The 21,747-nt window shown below is 37.8% G+C and overlaps 1 protein-coding gene across 2 annotated transcripts in view; it reads right to left on the reverse strand.

The window, feature by feature from the left end:
- The window catches only part of COL9A1 (collagen type IX alpha 1 chain), an 88,303-nt gene extending 68,244 nt beyond the window's left edge, over positions 1-20,059 (reverse strand). For both annotated transcript variants that reach the window (XM_058734370.1, XM_058734371.1), the window contains exons 1-5: positions 20,031-20,059; positions 19,419-19,492; positions 18,136-18,213; positions 17,864-17,996; positions 10,968-11,364 (exon numbers count right to left, since the gene is read on the reverse strand). In XM_058734370.1, coding sequence (XP_058590353.1) covers positions 10,968-11,364; positions 17,864-17,996; positions 18,136-18,213; positions 19,419-19,492; positions 20,031-20,044 — 696 coding nt within the window. In that variant the 5' untranslated portion in view covers positions 20,045-20,059. The remainder of the gene's footprint in view (positions 1-10,967; positions 11,365-17,863; positions 17,997-18,135; positions 18,214-19,418; positions 19,493-20,030) is intronic.
- Positions 20,060-21,747: the final 1,688 nt, after the last annotated feature.

A 21,747-nucleotide genomic window follows, 5' to 3' on the forward strand; every position in this document is an offset into this window, starting at 1 on the left:
TTTGATTTTGTTCTAAACTGCAGTAGAAATTTTAATAGATAAAAGAAAGAATGGAACAACATTTGCCTTAATGACTACTAAAATACCTAGCTGTGCCTCAAACAACTCTTTGAAGCCGTTCACACATGAGTAAAGTGAGGCAAAGAGGTTACATCATTTGCCACGGGTCACACAGCTAGTAAAAGACAGAGCTAGCATTCCAAATGTGCCTGGCTGTAAAATAAGGGCCTTCTCCAACCCCCTCTTTTTCCTCCCCCAAGAATATATCCCAACTCCAGAAAAAGCCATAATTTTCTAAGCCAATAACCAAGGAATTTGGTGATTGAACATTCATATTAAAGATGAATAGGGGCATCTGGGTGGCTCAGTCGGTTGAGCGTCCAACTTCAGCTCAGGTCATGATCTCACAGCTCGTGAGTTCAAGCCCCACATCAGGCTCTGTGCTGACAGCTCAGAGCCTGGAGCCTGCTTCTGCTTTTGTGTCTCCCTGTCTCTCTGCCCCTAACCCACTCACATTCTGTCTCTGTCTCAAAAATAAATAAAAACATTTAAAAAAATTTAAAGATGAATAGAAAAGAAGAGTGATCTACAAATCAAAACTTTGTAAGCTTATTTCCAATATCTGGTAGAAAACTTCAGAACAAGACTAAGAAACTTCCATAAGAAGTCAGACCTCTCCCTATTTGCTTGTTATGGAAATACATCCAGAAGCAAATTTCTAATGGTTCTCCAAAAACTGACAATTATTGCTATATGCAGTTACACATTCATGTGTATAATAAAATATCAAATAGGAAAGAAGATTGTAATTCTTTTTGTTCAATGATTAGATAAAAATATTACCAGAATAAGAAAAGGTGTCTCTCCCCTCCCTAAGTCTCAAAATAAGAAAGACCATTCAAATACTTTTATTCACATAGTCCTTTGTGAATTGGTAACTCGCATAAGGCATGCATTGTATATGTGTGATATTTCGATTCTCAAAATAATTCATAACTTAATCACCCTGAGAAACTTTAATTATATGGCTAACCAGGAAACGTATATCCTTTGTTTAGATAGTTCATTAAAGTTACTTATTGTAAATGCAAAGTAATTCATTAAGCTGGTTTCTCAAAAATGTAATTCTCTGGATAAATTGGTACACCTGTTTAAATATGCAAGATGCAATTGTGGCACAGGATAATAGGGGAGTGAACGATAATTCATCTGTGAATACAGGCTGCGTTGTTCAGAGTGCCACATAGATCAGAGGTTTCTGAACACATCTGTGCAGCCACATAAACACCACCCACACACTAATAATCATCTTTACAACAACCATTTTTTGGCATGAAATATGAATTCCAATTTGCATGTTAATTATTTTGAAGGAAGATTGGCAGAGTTCCTTACTAAAAGTCACTTACATTACACATCTAAAATGCTGATTTCCACACGTTTCTCATTTTCATACCTGGAATCATTCTTGTCTTTGAATACCCACTGACAAAGTATATGTGACGAATATTTTAATTTAGTCTTTCAGTCAACATTTTTGAAGTCCAAATATAAAGCATGCACTAGGGAAACATTCTAGGGAAAACCAAAGATATTCTCCTCTCCCTAATGAGTTTACAGTTTTTAAGACTTGAGAAAAATACAAGTTGAGAAATAAGAAGGGTGGTTTTTTTTATCCTTTAAACAGAACATAAATGCCCTACCATAATTCATCCTTCTCAACATAAAATGCTTATGAGTAGTGCCCAGCAGACAACATGTTAAAACAAGGAATTTTGGAGGCGCCTGGGTGCCTCAGTCAGTTATGCATCCAACTTTGGCTCAGGTCGTGATCTCCCGTTTCATGAGTTTGAGCCCCTCATTGGGCTCTGTGCTGACAGCTTGGAGCCTGGAGCCTGCCTCTGATTCTGTGTCTGCCCCTCCTCTGCTCATGTCCTCTCTCTCTCTCTCTCTCTCCTCTCTCTCTCTCTTTTTCTCTCTCTCTCAAAAACAAATAAGCATAAAAACTTAAAAACAAACAAAAAAAAACACAAGGAATTTTGGCCCCAACTCTCTGTTCTTTTAATAGTGCTAGTGATTTCTACTTATTTTCCTAGGTTGTTGAGAAAGATTACTAACGTATTTAAGCTCTTCATAAAAATTAAGTAAAAACTAATAGCAGACAACTACCTTTTCCTCCTAAGAGAATTGTAATGACAAACTATGGAACTTGATTTGAAATTAATGAAAATGGCACAAGGCTTGATTTTTTACATACTGAATTATGATTAAACTTTACAAGTACAAAATACCTAAAAACTAGCTCTTCAAAGATAAAGTTTTTTTAACAGGAGAAATATTTCTTTAAGCTTTCGTCTACTCAATGGCAACAAAGATTTAAAGCAATACTTGACTTCTGAGATCTCATTTTTCTTTTCAGTTTACGACCAAAATTTGGTTTCTACCATCATAAGGGACCTCCTCCAAGCGAAGCTTCCTAGTTGCTAAGCAGGAGGTTCTGAGTTGCTTCGAAATCAGAAATTTCCCCAACTATCTGTAGACTAGGCCATGCAGTTCCAGACACAGTGCTAGGAATTGTCATTAAATATGAGTAGGTGACAGTCATTTGAATCACACCAAGGACAAAGGCAGAACAGTGAAAGGAAAGAGCAGTAAACATAGAGTTAGCAGACCTGGCATGTAGTAATTTATTCATCTTTTTATCCAACATATCTTTATATAACACATTCTTGTGCTTTGAGAGAGATACTGTGAAAGACACAAAAATGTTGAGTACATAGGGCAGCATCTAGGCCAGAACTGCTTTTGACAATACATACTATTGCAGTTGATGTGCAACATGGCTAAGGTCATCAACAAGGGGATCATATAACATGTAACACGTGAGTGAGGCCCTGAAGAGCAGTTGCAATTTTCATAAGCAGAGATGGGAGGGTAAAGGTCAGGTCAGAGTTCTGAAGAGGTGACAGTAAGAGGAGGAAGTGATGTATAGAGAAGGGACGAGACTCACTGTGGCAAACAATAGACATTAGATTTTTTTTTCCTCTGTTGAATTCTAAGCAAAGGAATTTGAGTAGGATTGGATAACTAATTAGGACTGTCATCAATGATTTTTCTGCACCAGGGAAATGGATGGAGAAAGGTGGCCTAATTTAAAAGGGCGCTTCAAGGGGATTCATGTGGTCATAAATGCCCAGTCCTTGGAGCCAAAAAGAGGCTACTTTAGTAGAACATAAAGAAGTATTAAACTCTGAACTATGGTGAGGCATCCTGAGCTGTCTGTCCATTTAAGAAAAACAAATCTTCCCCTCATACAATATCCCCCTTCAGCTGCCATCTGGTTTTCTGCTTCCCTCCAGTTAAAACGCAAAAGAGCTGTCTAAATTTGTTGCCTCCAATTCCTCTCCCTTCCATTCTCTCTTGGACCCTTTGCAACTGGGCTTTCACCCCCAACAATCCAATGGGTCTTTCCACAAAGTCACTGTCATGGGTCTCTGGATGCAGTGGTCAAATCTCAGTTCTCATCCTATTTGATCTATCTACAAGCACTTGAGTGAGTTGACTATTCTATCCTCCTTAAAATTCTGTTCTCCCTTGACTTTCAGAGTCCCTGACTTTCCACCATCTCCTGGTCCTCTCCTACATCACTGCTCTTCCTGGTCTCTCTGGCTGAACCTCCCTCATCTCAGCAACCTCTAAGTGTTGGTTGTTTCACCGTCCAGCTCTATGACTTCTCTGCAGCATTCGTCTCTCAGTGATTCCTCTTGTTTTATGGCTTTAAATAAATACCACATATATGCTGACAACTCCTAGAGTTCTATTCTCAGCTGGGCCTGCCTGTTGAACTCCAGAAGAACATACCTAACTGCCTGCTTGCATCTTCTCTTAGGTGTCTAATAGTGATCAAAATCCCGATTGAACTTAGATGTTCGCAACCAACTCTTGATATTCTCACTGATAACCGTGCTTCCCATAGTCTTTCCCATCTCAATAAATGGCAACTGTATACTTCTGATTAATCACTCCAAAAATATTGGTGTCACTCTTGATTTTCCTTTCTCTTACACTTCAGCTCTGTTTACTTTACCCTCAAGATGGGTCAGGATCTGGGGCACCTGGGTGACTCAATTGGTTAAGCATCTGCCTTCGGCTCAGGTCATGATCTCACCATTTGGTCCTTGAGTTTGAGCCCCACATCAGGCTCTCTGCTGTCCACACAGAGCCTGCTTCAGATCCTCTGTCCTCCTCTCTTTCTGCTCCTGCGTCTCTCTCTCTCTCTCTCTCTCTCTCTCTCTCTGTGTATATATATATATATATATATATATATATATATATATATACATATATATATATATATAAAATATTTAGAAAAATAAAAGGGTCAGGATCTGACCACCCTGCACCACCTTCACTGCTACCCTATTCCAAACCAAGACCAGCCCTGCCTGAGCTATTGCAGTAGTCTCTAAAGGTCTCCTTTTGTTGTACCCCTAAGCATTGTCCTTCTTTCCCCCTACATTATATTGCCAAAATAGCAGCCAACGAGACACTTTGAAAAGATGAGAACATGTTACTTATCTATCCAAAACCATCTGATACCCTCCCATCTCATACAGCATGTAAGCCAAGTGCTAAGGCAATTTCCCCACCTTCACTCCATCATGTTACCTCTCCAGGCTTACTGCCTTCTTGTCTCAGTCTCATTCCAGCCACACTGGTCTCCATGCCCTCCTCAAACATAACACACAACACCAACATCAGTTCCTTTTCACTCCATATTCTCTCTTTCCAGAACCTTCCTCTTTCAGAGAGCCATATGCTAATACTCCCAACCCCTTCAGGTTTCTGTTAAGATTTTTTTTGTCAATGAGGCCTTCTCCCCAGGCATCCAATTTCCTGCTTCATTTTTGTCCATAATATTTATGAACACTGAGCATTCTATACATTTATTCATTTATACCCTTGTGTCCATCTCCCCTCCCCCAAATGAATGTAAACTCCATTGGAGCTTTAATTTCTGTCTATAACTTAAGAGATGTTTAACAAATAGTTACCAGATGTTAATTAGTGAATATATAAAGATGAATTAGAAACAGTGAATTAAGAATTGATAGTATTTATCTTCTCATTTGATTATGGCTTGGGGGCAAACCCTTTCCCCTGTCTGGGTTTCAATTTCTGTCTAGGTTTCAATTTCTTCATGTGTAAATTTAGAGATTTGCAATGGATACAATCAAAGTTTCCTCCAGCTTGGAAAGTCCATGATTCTATTGACACTACATTATAACCAAAGAAACCAAACACAGAGATTAACACAAAGAGAAGGAAAAATGACATTGAATTAGCTTCTTGCCTTACAACCACCCAGGCTACATAACAAAGATTTCTTCATGATCTTAGCCCACACACATTTTAATAGAAACAGACAAACTAACAGCACTGACTTTTTAAAAACTGCAACAGTATGGGCATAGCTGAGGCCAATAAAAAATTTTAGTGTTTTCAACTTTCCATTAAAAGCAAGTTTGACCATTATTTAGTTTTTATTCTAGTTATCCATAGTCCCTTCCTCCAATTATGGCTCCTTCTATGTTAGCAGATTTTTTTTTTCTGTGTACTCCTCATTTCATCGCCACCTAGTGGAAAATCCAGCTGATATTGTTAATACAGTTTATAATACAGCAGTTTTTATCTCCAAAAAATTGTCTTCAGTCAGTATTCAAAAGTATTCCAGTCAAATCACCCCAAAGTGTTATAAAAAGTATTTCCTATGGATATATATTGTTAACATAACCATTTCTTTTGTATTTATTTCGTACTTACAAGTGAAAGAGTATTTGTAGATGTACTTGTCGAAAACAACTTAGTAAGCAAACTTAATAGTCTAGATATTATGCAATAGTATGCATCTCTTAAATAACTGAAAACATAACTTTCCTACAATATTTCTTAAATACCAAAATAATATTATCCACAACCTCACAGTGGATTTTCCCATGTTATCATTTATGAAACTTCCATTGTTTCTGCATGTGGGGGTTATTATAATTTAATTGTATAGAGCAGAATAAAGGACAGTTTCTCTGTCACTAGTTCTGCCAGTTCTTTCTATCTGCTCTCACATTTTCTCTGATTTTAACAAAAATAACATAGAACAGCACTTTTGAAATATACTTTGAAAGGCATCATATCTTCTGATTATTTTCCACTTTGGTTTATTTTGAATATGCATAGATAAGATAAAAAGGTTTTGAATCATGTATTTGTGAAACCACATAAACTTGTATCCTTCCTTAAGCCCAAACCCCTAGTGCACATCCCTGAAAAGGGAGAAAGGCTAACTTTATTTTCTAATAGAGCTGTACCAAATAACTCTCCTAGGCAATCATACTGACAACAAACAATAAAGAACCTGTCATAAAATAACATGTTTTTATGGTATGCTGCCAGGAAACTGAGCTTTGCAGTGGGATAAATGGCACCATCCTAAAATATGGGCACAAAGGAGAATAGGAAATACGGGATTTATTGCTTTCAAATCAAACTAACAATGTATTACAGCAGTGCGCTGGGAAAAAATATAAAATGCTCTGAGCCCACTAAATAACCATGAATGATGAGAAGGTGTTTGAGTTGTAGATCACGTGAGCAGCTATATTGCAAGCTTTATGAACACCTCTTGAAATTGGTTTCCTTTTCCAATTTAGAAAAGGGAAAGAGACACAAGATAGGATAGATAGGGGGAAATCACAAGCAAGTACAATATAAAAGAGTCTTTTAGCATTTGTGCTCCATCAAATGTTGTTTCCAATTGCATTTTTTGTTATGCAGTTCTTAAGGCTACCTTTTGACATCTGTAAATAACTTTAGAAGGGATGTTTGCTTTTCATGTATTTACTAAAGAAAAGCCCGTGTTGATCCTGAAAAAGGTATTCAATTAATCCAGAGTGTCAAAGATCAGAATGAATCTAATTTCATGAAGAAAAATTGAAAAATACAGTGTTCCTAATTGTTTTCTTATGTTTTGGGTACACTTCACTTTAATTTAAAATTTCTCAGACATCAATATTGAATATTTGCTCTCTCCAAATGGAGACAAGGGTCCTCTATAAGTATACTTTAACCACCCAGAATATATGGATACTACTATTCATCACTCTCTAAGTCTTCTGAGGGACCTGTGTTCACTGTTGATCTTCAGTAATGGCCAGCAACTTCAGATTTCAGTCAATTGGTGAGAAATCAAAACATAAAACAAGAATAAAACCAAGGCTTAAGGACAAGTTGTGGGCACTTGGGCTTTGTCTGAGGATTTATATGAGTATTTGACTATTCTTAGTCTTAAAATGTAAGGAGCAGTGTGGGAAGACTAATAATATTTGAAAAGGGAAGAATTGATCAGTGTGAGAATTCCCAAATGAGAGCCTCTTTGCCTACAACACTGGACTCTGTCTTCTCCTGGATAATACTTATTCATCCCCAGGGTTCCTCTAGATATCACTTTCTACACTAAATATGCTTGACGTCTACTCTCATGCCTCCTGGCCTAATCTGAGTGAGGAGCTTTTTCCCAGTGCCTCTCCATTCACTATCATGGCCCTTATCATATGTTGTACTGTCATTGTTTACTTATCTCAACCCATCACCCTCAAGAGACTGAACTGAAGAAGACAAGATCCATGATTTATTTAAGTTTGTATAGCCAGTATATAGGCACATGATAAAAGTTTACTAAATTAATAAACAAGTACATGTCTGAGAACATATTTTATACTGTACAATCCTCCTTCTTTAAGAAAGAAACATTTATTTGTTCATCCCACAAAGTAAATTCTGAAAAATCTATGCAAATCACAAATGCTTTCTAAAATGAAAGTGAGGAAATGCTTTATAAGGAACAATATGTGGTTATACATTTTTCCTTTTCTCAAAGGAAAGTTAGTTGGCACAGCAGAAAATAGGTAGATTATATTTTGTGCCTAACATGGTTTTTTACAAGTCAAGAAGCCCACTTGAGGTCACATCTTCAACTGAGAAATGGAGATAATCCTATCTGTGCTTGCTATCTTATAAAATTGTTGCAAGGATAAAATAGGTTAGTGGCAATGAAAGCATTTTGGAAACTTTAAATTGGCATATTAAGGGTATCAGGGTGCTTAAAAAGCATAAATGGGCTTTTCTTACATAGAATTTTCTATTTGTCTAATATAGAGTAAAAATTGAGGAATACATTTTGGTGACAAGTTTGAGTTTGACATTGTCACTGTCAGTCCTTGGATGTAAGTAGGATTTTTTTTTTTTTTGGCCTGTAACTCTGACCTGTTTTAGTTATTATTACCACCACCACTACTCGATCACCAAATATGAAACTTTAATGAAGCTTTAGGTTCAAGTCTGTTTTGTCTTTCCTTGTGGGAAAATCAGAATTCAGTGTAAAGGAAAAAAAATTTTCATGCCTGTTTCAATTACTTTTAACATTGGTTACAGTGTACTGACTTTGAAAAGCTCCTTGGTGAACCAGAAGCAAAATATAATACCAGCCGCCAGTTCTTTGTTGTGTGCCTGCACATGGCAGAATAAAATAGAGGATAACTGGTCCTAACTGGTCTCCACTGTGATATGAGACTAGACTTGGCAGAAAAACTACAATCAGCTATAACATTATTGGCTAGACTATAATGTATTGGAGTAAGATTGAGACTTTGCCACTCTGGCAATCAAAGAGTTTAATAATACCCTAGCATCCAGAATTATAATGGTTTGAAATGTTTTTCAAGGGATGGATTAAATGGGTGATAGGCGTTAAGGAGGGCACTGGTTGTGATGAGCATTGGGTGTTATATGTAGGTGATGAATCACTAAATTCTACACCTGAAACGGTTATTACACTGTATGTTAACTAACTAAAATTTAAATAAAGACTTGAGACTACAAAAACGAATGAAATGTTATTCAAGGCCAATGAATCAATCAATTTCACAAGCACTTGATTGATGTTCATTGTAGTAAAGAAGCACCTTAAGGTCTCCCCACCCTTACCCATGGTCCAGAAATGACACAGGTGTTGCAGACATTTGAGTTGCCTGCAAATTAATCCCAATCTCATGCCACTGCAACAATCTTGCTTCACAAAATTTCAAGATGGCACGATAGCGGTCCCATTGGCTTTTTAACCCAGTCACTTGAGGTGTGATAACTCATTAGTTGAAGAAATACTTTCTCAAGTGTCTACAAGTCAGAGCGGTAATATGGCAGTTACAAATTGCTTCCTGTCCATCACAGAATATAGAAATTTCACACTACCCTTCACACTAATCACAATTCTTCTCTTGAAAATAAGCTATTTGAACAATTCCATTACTGGGTGCCTGATAACCTTTTTTTCTTTGGAGAAGTACACAGAAACAATTCAGAATCACTGTATCACCCCTGCTACATGCCATGATATGAGTTTTGTGACTAGAATTTAACAGCTCCAATTGAGAGAGAATGTTGGCCTCAACAGTTTATTTATTAAGCTCTAAATTCTTTAGTTCCTCCCCCCCAGAGAACACTTATCATCTAAGATATATTTTTAAATCCCTCTAATAATATTATAAAATATCCTTTTAAAGGATTGTTCAATAAAAGTTTAACAATTCAAAATGATAGAACTGTATGGTATTAGTTGGCATAATTACTCTGTCATTATATAATTCCTTACCTTTATATCCATGGAACCCTACAGTAAAATCATGAATAGAGCTCTAAAATCCTTTACTTTTATGTCATAGAAGACTTACTAAGTAAATATTGTACCATCTATACGCTTTTTATTCTTGTTGATCAGACACCATACGGCTTCCTAACCTTATCTCTCATACCCTGCAGTTAGTATCTTCCACCCCCCTTCCCCTCATCACACACACACACACACACACACACATTTTCACATAGAAATTTCATCCAAACCAGCTGCTCTCCGGACCTCTGAATGGGCCCACTTACTCTCCACTTCCCTTTCATTTGATGCTCTTTCCCTCAGCTGAATACATTTTTGCCAGTTCAAATCCTTCCATTTCAAGGTTCATTGTGTTCAAGAAGCACAAAATTCTTGGGGTGCCTTGGTGGCTCAGTCAGTTAAGTGTCTGACTCTTAGTTTCAGCTCACGTCATGATCTCATGGTTTCATGAGTTCAAACCCCATGTCAGGCTCCGTGCTGACGGTCCCGAACTGGCTTGGGATTCTCTGTCTCCCTTTCTCTCTGCCCCTCCCCCACTTTTGCTGTCTCTGTCTCTCTCAAAATAAATAAATAAACTTGAAAAAAAATTTTAAAAAGAAGCACAGAATTCTTGACTAACTAAATCCACCATTCATCTTAACCTGACTTTGATATTCTCATTAGTTGTTTATATACAGGGTGTACCACACCAGTATTTGCTTCTCTTACATTGCTTCTGAAGGATTCTGGGAGCTCCAGGGGGGCATGTCACATCATCCAAGTAAACTTGAAGCCCCTTAAGACCAGGAACCAATTCCTTGAGACTTTCTCTGATTTCCCATTCCATTTGGGATGTGCTCTGCTCAAAACAGGCACTTAAGGCTTTTTGAGTAAGTGCTTGAGTGAATTTTAAAAATGAATAACTCGGGGAGCCTGGGTGGCTCAGTCGGTTAAGTGTTAGACTCTTGATTTTGGCTCAGATCAGGATCTGACAGTTTGTGATATTGAGCCCTGAGTCAGATACCACATTGACAGTGCTGAGCCCTACTTGGGATTCTCTCTCTCTCTCTCTCTCTCTCTTTCTCTGCCCCTCCCCTGGCTCACACTTTCTCTCTCTCTCTCTTTCTTTCAAAAGTAAACGTTTTAAAAAAGCGAATAACTTTTCATTGCTTAAGACATTCAAATGATTGTCAAAGATATCTGAAGTGTTAGTTTTTAGCTATCTAGTTTTGTTTTAATCTACCATAGTGTATGATTTCATACTTACCGGAACAGAAACTTGAGGATTATCCACAAGTTTTCCTAGCACAGCAAAGCCATCGACGCTGATTTGGCCTCTTGGCTTTATAGGTAAGGATTCAATCCTGTTGCAATCAACAAAAAGAGTAGCACTACTCCTTTCCACACCGATCATGATCTTATGCCACTGGGAATCAAACAAGGAAGGCAAATTTGAAAAGGTTGCAGTTTGGAGACTTCCATCCAGTCCCTTGTATGAAAATGCAACAGATTTGGTTTGGCCATTAATCTTCACACCAACTTGCTCCTTCCCTGAAGAATCCTGAATCTGCCAAATGCTCCAGTTCTTTTCAAGTGTGCTTCCAGTCATCCGGAAAGTAGTTAAAAAGGAGTATTCTTCAGGCAGACCACTGGGATATAAATGCCTGAGCAAAATTTTAAAACAGTAAATAAAACTCTTGTTTTCTGTACCCATGCATATTACCATATTCTCTTATTATGCTATTTTAGATTCTAGACCTACAGAAAGGCTACAGTGTGAAAAACTATGTACCGTTTGTTCTTTCATGAACTTCACAGAAGCTCCATCATTCATGTACACCAATGCTCCATCCTAAAATACACATTAGAAAAAACAAACCCTTCCTCATAGCTAAGGAGGGTTCCCAATGCCACATACCCCCAACAGTATTACTATTTATGCTACCTAAAGAGCTCCTGTTCAGCAATTCCATCTCAGCCAAAAAACATATTCTTGCAAGGTTCCTGGCAGCATTTCTTCCACAAATTAAAGAAGAGATCATTTGGAATCTAAACAGCTCTACTAGTTAATAAAACCATTTCATTAAAGCAGCTTTTAAATTTTTTATTTTAATGTAGCATGTTGTTAGGATTATTTGTTATGTCCATAATTGCTCCCATAAGTCCCCTCCACAATTATATCCTAGAGTCACATATGTGTTCTGAGAATCAGTAACTGTGCAGACTTGAGAAACTCCTTCACACTGAGCACATTAGTCTTTTTTCCAGGGAATTCAAATCATAACGTTAAAGTAGCAGCAGGTTGCTTGTCGCTGTATGTATGACGAGGGAAAGGTGGCCAGTTCTTAATTCTCTACTCCAGCCCAGTTGTTCCACAGTCTGACAACTAAGTCTGTATTGTTTCTCCTTTTATTGCTTTTTTAAAATGTTTATTTATTGCTGATAGAGAGACAGAGTGCACAGAGAGGGAGACACAGTATCCGAAGCAGGCTCCAGGCTCTGAGCTGTCAGCACAGAGCCCCACGCAGGGCTCTAACTCATGGACCATGAGATCATGACCCGAGCTGAAGTCGGATGCTTAACTGACCGAGCCACACGGGGCACCCCTGACCCTACTTTTATTGCTTTAAATGGCAACATAAGACTGTCAGTGTCCCTAAGGCAGCTCCAGTCTATGTGGAAACTGTGATCTGGAGCAGCAATAACTACCTGGATCTTCTTTTGTTGAAGCCAAGCTGCTAAAAGCAGAAGCCTGCAATTTTAAAAAATTAGAACCTATTAAATGTAAGCATCATCTCTCACAAGCTTAAGGTTATAGTTTTCTTTTTTTAAGTTTATTTATTTATTTTGAGAGAGACAGAGACAGCGTGAGCAAGGGTGAGGTAGATAGAGAGGGAGAGAGAGAGAGAATCCCTAGCAGGTTCCCCACTCTCAGCACAGAGCCTAATGTTGGGCTTGAACTCATGAAACTGAGATCATGGCCTGAGCTGAAACCAAGAGTCAGACACTTAACCGACTGAGCCACCTGGGCTCCCCTAAGGTTGTATTTTTCTACCTTTCTCCTCAGTATAGAAAAATTCCTAAGTAAGGAAGGAATGCTAGGAAAACTAGATGCTGTTCATTTTGGTTGCTAAATAATAAGATTTGACATTTCTGAAAAGAGTTATGGACAGGACTCAAAGTCCCAAATCACCTTCCTTCAGGTCAGACTCCTGTTAAATAGCCCTCTCTTGTGAAAAGTAAAAAAGAGAAAGGCAAGAAGAAATAGCTAAGTGGATGTTGATTTAATTTGCCAGTTGCATTAAAATAGGTTGTTAGGGGTCAAGAATTTCTAAACCAAAAATTTCTTCAGTTGCAAGAATGTTTAACAATAGGTGAAATACTCAACTTGCTAAGATTTTCTCTTTACTTTGACTTTATAAAATTTTATCATCCCTTACAATAGCAGGAACAAACACATAACTCTTTACTACACATATTTTTGCACACCTTCAATAAAATGGGTCAACTATATCAACAAATTTCATCGCCTTTTTTTAAAAGCTGGTTTTATAAAAATAACAAAAATATGAAGTTTTTCATCTGAATACCCTTTTAGCATCAAAATACTTCTTTTAATCATTGTGTTCTAAAATGACTTTAATTTTTATTTATAATACTGGGTGAATTCCTTTATTAGTACACATTCTTAAGTGATCGCTAGTGATATGTATTATACTTATTGCAAAGTTTTCTTTTTTTTTTTTTTTTCAACGTTTTTTATTTTATTTTTGGGACAGAGAGAGACAGAGCATGAACGGGGGAGGGGCAGAGAGAGAGGGAGACACAGAATCGGAAACAGGCTCCAGGCTCTGAGCCATCAGCCCAGAGCCTGACGCGGGGCTCAAACTCACGGACCGCGAGATCGTGACCTGGCTGAAGTCGGACGCTTAACCGACTGCGCCACCCAGGCGCCCCAGTTTTCAATTTATTAAATGTTTGTCAAGTATACAGGAGGTTTTAACATGTACATTTAAAAAAAGATTCAGTTTGGAGCTAAGGAAATAAAAAGTGTGTGCAAGGAGAATTTCCCCAGAATGAACATGTCTACCATATCTATTTTGATATTTACTTTTAATATAGATTCTATTTGACGTATTTCCCTTTCACTATAAATTTTTCAGGATATACATACTGCAGACTAACTTCTAGAGAAGAGGCTAAGGTTTACTGATGACAGTATAATATATTGCCTACTGTATAATTATAAAACTGCATAGAAGTTTATACAGTTCATTTTACTGATCTCAATTAATTTGGAGTTGGGAGATAAGTTTTAAAAGTTTCACAGAATGGTGAAATTTGATAAGTATCCATTTAAATTATGAATATGTTATTTTCATATTCTTTTGACTTAATGATCTGGATTTAACCAGATGCTTAAAGAATTTATTTTTCTTTTTTGTCCTATGTAGTTATAGTTGAGGTATGAGGCTTTCACAGAAGGAAGATAAATCTTAATATTTTGTCCTCTTCTCTCCGTAAAGCATTCTTTTCCTAGATTTTTGTAAATGTATTTTACCAATGTATTAGTTTACAGATGTACCAAACAAGGCTATAGAATTTTATCAGTCCCTAGATAAAATAAGTCTATTTTGCTTTGGTTCCACAAGTTGCAATAACTTGTTTAAGTGACTTTTTTGCAAAGATATCATGAGGTTGACTGAGGGATCTCTCCCAATTTATGCTTTATCTCATCTTACCTGCTTAATGAGGAAAGAGATTATGTTGAAGGTAGACTAGAATAGAATGTCCCCATTTACCTCTGACTTGGTGAGGTAATGCCAAAAACTTTTTTTAAAAAATGAGTTTGTGAGTAAGGTTGCTAGAAGAACAATTCTTTTATAGACGCGTTGTTAAATCAAGTGTATCCATCAGCTCTCTTTCTTCATATACACAAAGATTATGTATATGTGTGTGTTCATGTAAGTATACAAGTATAATCAAGATTATCATGTTATTGGGGCGCCTGGGTGGCTCAGTCGGTTAAGCGTCCGACTTCGGCTCAGGTCACAATCTCACGTTCCGTGAGTTTGACCCCCGCGTCGGGCTCTGGGCTGATGGCTCAGATCCTGAAGCCTGCTTCCGGTTCTGTGTCTCCCTCTCTCTCTGCCCCTCCCCTGTTCATGCTCTGTCTCTCTCTGTCTCAAAATAAATAAATGTTAAAAAAAAATTAAAAAAAAAAAGATTATCATGTTATTAATCTTTTAAACAGGCTAATACAAAATGTCAATATGACAAGAGGAGAAAATTCCTTTTGGTGTTCAAATTAATAAAATATATATGTATATGTATACTTAAGACCTTTTCAAAGTCCTCACATGTCTAATTTATATAGCAGCCCGTACTATTGTCTTTTTTGAACACCTGAGATTCTGTTCTTGCAAATATGCTATGCACATCGATAAATAAACTTGACAGCATACATAATGTAGAAGAAGCTGGATCTATAAATGATTTATTTTATTATGTTACAATCTGCACAGAGTACCTTAAAAAGAAGAACTGTATGGGTTTAAATAAAAGATAAGAAGGCTTTGGACCTTGAAGCGTTTGTTTATGACCTTAACCCATGTAAGAATTGTGTTTGTTAAGGTAAACAAGCACAAAATGTTTGTAAGTCTGAGTTGAGACTGTGATACTATTATGTATAAAATAAAGAATAAAAAGCAGCAAAAAAAAACTATTCTCATAATCTTCCAAAAATATTGAGAAGATAAAGGTAAATTGTGACTCTATCACATAAGTTTTTTATGTCATACTCTTATTCCCCTCCCACACAAATTCTGTTAAGGTTTTCTTTTCATTCCCTCAGAACCTATATTCTTCAGCGTAGAAATTTCCTTTAAACCAAGACAGTCTACTCCCTGCCTGGTCTGAGAGCAATTCCAGTTCCTGCCTTTCTTGCCATCTGGTTTTTGAATGAATAGGACTAGGAGGGCAGCTTGAAAAGAAAGAATCCACTAAGGAGAAAAGGTTCCCATATACACACTTTCTCCTGGTGCTCTCCACTAGTTAGAATAAATACTCAACTAATACCACTGTGTGCCAACCTCTATTCAACCCTCTCCATTTATTAACAATTTGCTCCTCATGGCAAATCTATGACACTGTTATTTTTATTCCTAATTTATGCTGAAGGGACTGAAACAAAGACCATGTAAGCAATTTGCCCCCAAATACACTTTATTACCTATTTGAGACTCAGCCCTCTGGCTCTCCCCTCCTTCTCTTTTTTATTTCTTTCTACTTCCTGCCTAATTCTTTTTTCAACTTTTAATAAGCTTTACCAGTAAAACAGAGTTTTTAGACTTTGTGGAGGCAGGGGTCAAGGAGATAGAGAATATGAGACATTGGTTATATCCTGTAAAAAATATTTAGTGACAGGGGCGCCTGCGTGGCTCAGTCAGTTGGGGGACCAACTTCAACTCAGGTCATGTTCTCATGGTTTGTGGTTTGAGCCCCAGGTCAGGCTCTGTGCTGACAGCTCAGAGCCTGGAGCCTCCTTCTGATTCCGTGTCTCCCTCTCTCTGGCCCTCCCCCGCTCACGCTCTGTGTCACTCTCTCTCTCAAAAATAAAATTAAAAAACATTAAAAAATTTTAAAAAAATATTTAGTGACAGCTCTAAGCACTTAGAGAAGAGCAACAGCAAAGATGAGTAGGAGGTGGGAGTTTATGTGGCTTCAAGTTGGTCAGTCTCTGAACTTTAAGTTACTTAATGGCAATCCAGATTGTACTTCAAATTACAGAGGAGAGAATTAGGTCAGCATTGGCGGGGGGGGGTGTGTCTTCCATCACGTTTATTTTATTAAAGAAAGAAAAAAATGTTTTTAAAGATATTTAAGGACACTAGCACTTGTGTACATGCAAAGAATATACAAGCAAAAATAAAAAAGTCAGTATCTGTTATCATGCCCTGTGAGTAATTTTCCAGGATCAGTACGGAGTAGTGGTTGAAGAACCATTCTGACTGAATTTCAGTGGTTCCAGCATCTCCCACCCCTGGAACCTCATGTAAGTACCTTAAGCTTTCTGGGCTCACTCCCCTCCCTCATAAAATGTGGATAATAATGTCTTTACCACAGGGTTGTGATCAGGATGAGATTTACTGTTAATTAGTAAATTTATAGAAAGAGCTGATACAATGCACTATTGTCATTTTATAAAACATAGCTCATATTTAGAAAAAAGATAAAATGCAGTTCGTATGTTCAAAACATGAATTTCTATCTACAGTCTGGCACTATATCAGAATATTCTAATTTGAACAAAATTTTCATTATTATAAACATTTAGAGCTTTTATAATATTCTTTTACTGTTCTAATTAATCATTGTTTACTTTTACAGCTTAATTTTTTTATCAAAGCCTTAGTTTTCTTGTTCATCTATCAAAGGAATCTTAATTTCAATTTTTTGCAGTACCTGAAACATACAATGATTATGATAACTACATATAAGGTATTTAGGTGATATAAAACTGAAAATCCTAAAGCTCCTTCATAACAATGGCATGACTCAACACATATACAAACTGAAGCACCACGCTTATCAATAATTTAAAGGATAAAAAATATAGCTCTAGAGACGGAGGTAAATGAAGTGGAGGATTTTTAAATTATTATCACTACCATTGCTTCAGTTGTCATTATTCTAGTTTTGCTTTTGTTTGATTCCTGCCAGGAGCCAGGCAGTAGATGTGTGGTCAGTTTCAGCACCAGGATGCTTGAACAGCACCATTGTGAGTCTTCTAACCACTCGGTGGTTCCTAGTTAAATTTATGCTTAACCCCTGGCACTTTTCACAGAGGGTCCTTTCAGCCAAAACCAGACAAATTATACAAAAACAGAGAGCAAAGTAATAAGAACATGTCCTGAATCAATGTATAATGGTCCCAGTGATTTTTTTTTCTCCTTGGAATGAAAAGCAAATCACATACTGAAAACATGAAGCGCATTCATATATTTAGACACTAAAGATAGGTAAATAAGTTCCTTCATCTTAAAAAAAAATCATGATCTAAGAAGCATTGAACCTAAGAAGCATTGAAGATTCTCTAACATTGGGCAGCTTTTCATTTTTTAAAATGCATTTTAGATAATTAGATAAAATATTTTTATATACCTTGTTGGAATCCTGAAGTCTACATTATTTCCCAATTTGTAAGCCACTTGTAATGCCGTTGATCCCACTACCCTCTGAATAGCTCTTCTAGATGCTGCTTTATCTACCTGGAACTGAGAAATCAAGTCAAACCCTACAGAAAGGGGACACAAAATAAAAAGTCTAAAATGAGATCAGTTATATTTTCCTTTCCACAACCTTCCCAAATAAAAGAATATATCAGGTAGGTTTGTAGAAAGCATGCGTTTTCAATATGATACATGGCTACTTGCCTGGTAAATCATCTTGGCCAATCCTAACCTTTGGACAGAGTTCATTTCCACCATTAGAGTTTGAATTAACAGGGAACCCTGCAAAAGAGACAGCATGTTATCTTACCCCAACCCCTACAGAGATCATGAAAATAGATCAATAATAATAAGAGCTGAAAAACTATTTAAAGGAGAATAGTATACCAAACACCTTGCCTATAGTGTATTTGGCTTTAACTACTTTGTCTCTAGGATTATAATTCATTCATCTTCAACTCATCCTGGAAGGGAAGCAAGGTGCAAAGTTGTTTTAGTAGTCTGTACTGAGAAAATATTCCTTTGGGGGAAATTAGGAATTTGTTCCTTTTGGAACCAGAGCAGCACAATGTTCTGAATGGCACAGTGTCAGATGCCTGTTTGGAAAACTTCTGGTGGGTTGGGCTAGAAAATATTCCTTAAACACCACAAATTTTAGAATTCCTAGGAGAATCCAGAGCCAGCCTTGAGCCCGTTCAGTGGGACTTCTGGAGAGTGGAGTTCTTAAGAATCTTTGTTAAATAGAGGAGGAGTTTGGGGGGGAGACTTGGGATTCACTAATCCAAAATAAAATATATAGGATGCTTTTAATTTTACAGATTCATTCCAAGAGATCAAAAAAGCATTCCAACTAGGCTATTGTTAGCATCTGAGAATGGGGAAGTGTAATGAGAAAAAAAGAACCATGAAAATGATTAAATGCTTAATTCGATGAGAAATCCTAGAATTAAATTGGATGCTTCTTACACAGGTAGAAGGTTGCAGGGAGAAAGCTTGTTTAAGAAGGCTTTTTGTGACTGTCTAACTCCAGCACCCTGATGAGCACCCTGTTGTCACCCTGACAACAGTGACTTCCTAAACTTCAGAAAAAGCATTTTCCAGCTACAAGTTTTGGCCCAGCCACCCCAGTACATCAAACACACTCTTTACACCTCCCGTGACCCCGGGTCATTCATCCATCCATTCATCCATCTGTCTGCCCACCCAACATCACCAATCACCATATGAACCAAGTAGGCACTGTGGAAAGCACTGGAGTACACAGATTGGCTTTCCTGCTGACTGTGATTGCAGCTAGGACTTCTCTTCCATACCCATCACTGACCACATAAAACCAGCCATGGAGTAAACCATGGCTAAAGAAGGATTGAAGAGTGAGGCTGTGAAGTGCCATGGATACTTCATTCCATCCTCTCTCAGCCACAGCCCTGCCTGATCATTTCTGCAAACAAGTGATTTTTTCAAAATCCAGAAACTGTGACCCTTACTTGGGCGACGCTTGACAACTGCAGATGCCCAAGATCCCAGGAAACTGCAGACAAAGAAGAAAATTGGAATTTTCCTGAAGAGGAGAAGAGAAAAATGACTCAAACAGGAGTCCCTCCAGACTTAAATATTTTGAAATATGGTAAACGTAATGTAGGTGATCAAATCTCATTACAGTTTAGTTTTTCCATTTGACATTGAAATCTTCAGAGACTTAATGAATTCTCATGTTTCCAGCTCCTACACTAAAACAATCATGAGACTGTTGTTTTTTCTCTCTCACTTTCTCCATAGCTACCCGTCTCACTGTTTCTATATCTATTTCCTTGTCTATGTTTTCTTTCATCTTAGTTTTCCTCCCTCTTCACTTTAGTAGCTCTTTCTTTTTCTGTCTCTCCTATCTCTTATGCTTGTTCTTTTCTGCCTCATTCTCATCTGTCTTTCCCTGGCTCTCTCTGTCTGTATCTGTCTGCATCTCTCTTGCTTTCCTTTCTCCCCTCTCCCACCTCCCCTCACTTCCTCTCATCTTACCACCACTGCAGAAACACAGACCCTTGGTTTCAAGGGCCCCCAACCCAGTCTCCCCACCATTCTTTCCAGTGTCACGGTCTTACCAGAAGTTCTTCATTTCCCCTACTGGTTTTCTTTTGTGCCAACAGTCCCAGTGATGAAGGGGTTGCAGGGGGGTCAGTGCTCCCCCAAGACCCCTTCACTATCACCCCAGTACTAATGGGTTATGGGCCCAGCCTTGGTTCCTCCTGCCCTTGTAAGGGCTTAAAGCAAAGGGAGTGAACCAGAGGCATCTGGTGACACTTTAAACCACAGCAGAGGGAAGGGGTGGGGTGAGGCAGCCCTGTAAGCCCAGGCCTAGCCAGGGGTGTGTCCCCAAAACTAACAAGGTTATACTGAAGGAGGGATTAGCAAGGGAAAGTTTGCTAAAAAGAAAAAAAAAGTCAGGATGTGGAGAAACCACCAGAAAAACTCAGGCAAGCTGCTATAGGAATACAGTGGAAGCTTTTAGAACTGCTATAGGAATACAGTGAATGCTTTTAGAGGACCGAGGTAAAGAGGGACTCACTGGAAAGCAGAGATGTGGGAACTCATGGGGGCCTTGGTTCACAGCCAACCTAGATTTGAATCTCCGTTTGTTCTGAAGCTTATTAGTTGTATGTCTGGAGGCAAGTTAATCTGTCTGTAACTCTGTTGCCTTAGGTGAAAATGGGTTGAAAATAGTTACCTAAGAAAATTTTTTTGAGAATTAAACAAGATAACAAAGCAGAGTCTAATGCCTAGCTAAGGGGAACAATCATTATTCCCCATCAACATTATCATTATAGCTAACACTTCATTCACTGTTTGCCCCCCTATGTTGAAAATGCTTGAAGCATGATAACATTTAATTCTCCTAACACTATAAAGTAAAATGAAAATTATTCCTGTTCTACAGGTAAGACAACTGAAGCACAGAAAATCAAGTAACTTGTAACTTGATCAAAGTTGCACAGCTAATTAGTTACCCGGTACATGCTAGCTCTCTGTACATCATGGCTGGAAATCTTGGTAAAATGTAACATCAAGCCCCCTAGTTTTTATTGCTTCTTAAACTCTATAATTACCAGAGGTGAGCAGAATGTACTTGGAAATACGCAACATATTATCCTCTATAAACAAGTTGAGAGCATGTTACAAGGAGCCTAGACCTAAAGAGAAAGGTTTTTATCAGCACCATGTCCCACATACCCACCCTCTCTCTAGAACCTGAGTGCTTCAGGAGAGAACCCCACCCCACCCACTTAGGATGGTCTGCTTCCGGGTGGCATCAGTGTCCAATCCAAAAACAGACTTTCAGGCTCTGATGATCCAATGATCTTAATAAGTTACAGTGTCTTGCATAAAGTAGTTTTATTTTCTTGAAGTTTCTTTAATTTTCAAATCAATTTAATTTTTTAATTGCAAAATAAATGGTGTTATTTTTAGTTTTTGTTGCTTCTTAAAAAAAAATCCTTTCTTCTTATTCCTTCCTCAGTTTGATAGAAATTTTATTTGCCATGATGAGCTGAGAACCAAGTGTACTTGAACATCCACACCATTTGTCCCCTGTTCCTTTTCCACTCATGACCTGTTTCTCCACTGGCATTGGGACATCCATCTCCTCACAATGTTTGGGGCTCTCCATAGGCCCCTGTCATTCTCCTTCCATCTATCACAATAGTGATTCCCAAGGGTAGCCACTTTGGCTGAGTCATAGGATTATAAATGGCCCTAGCCTAGCTTCTTCTTGAGAGTTGACCAGGGCTTATTTAAATAGATCGGTTTATTAACCCCCCAAAA

This window comes from Neofelis nebulosa, chromosome 6, assembly GCF_028018385.1.
Source record: "Neofelis nebulosa isolate mNeoNeb1 chromosome 6, mNeoNeb1.pri, whole genome shotgun sequence".
Taxonomy (NCBI): Eukaryota; Metazoa; Chordata; class Mammalia; order Carnivora; family Felidae; genus Neofelis; species Neofelis nebulosa.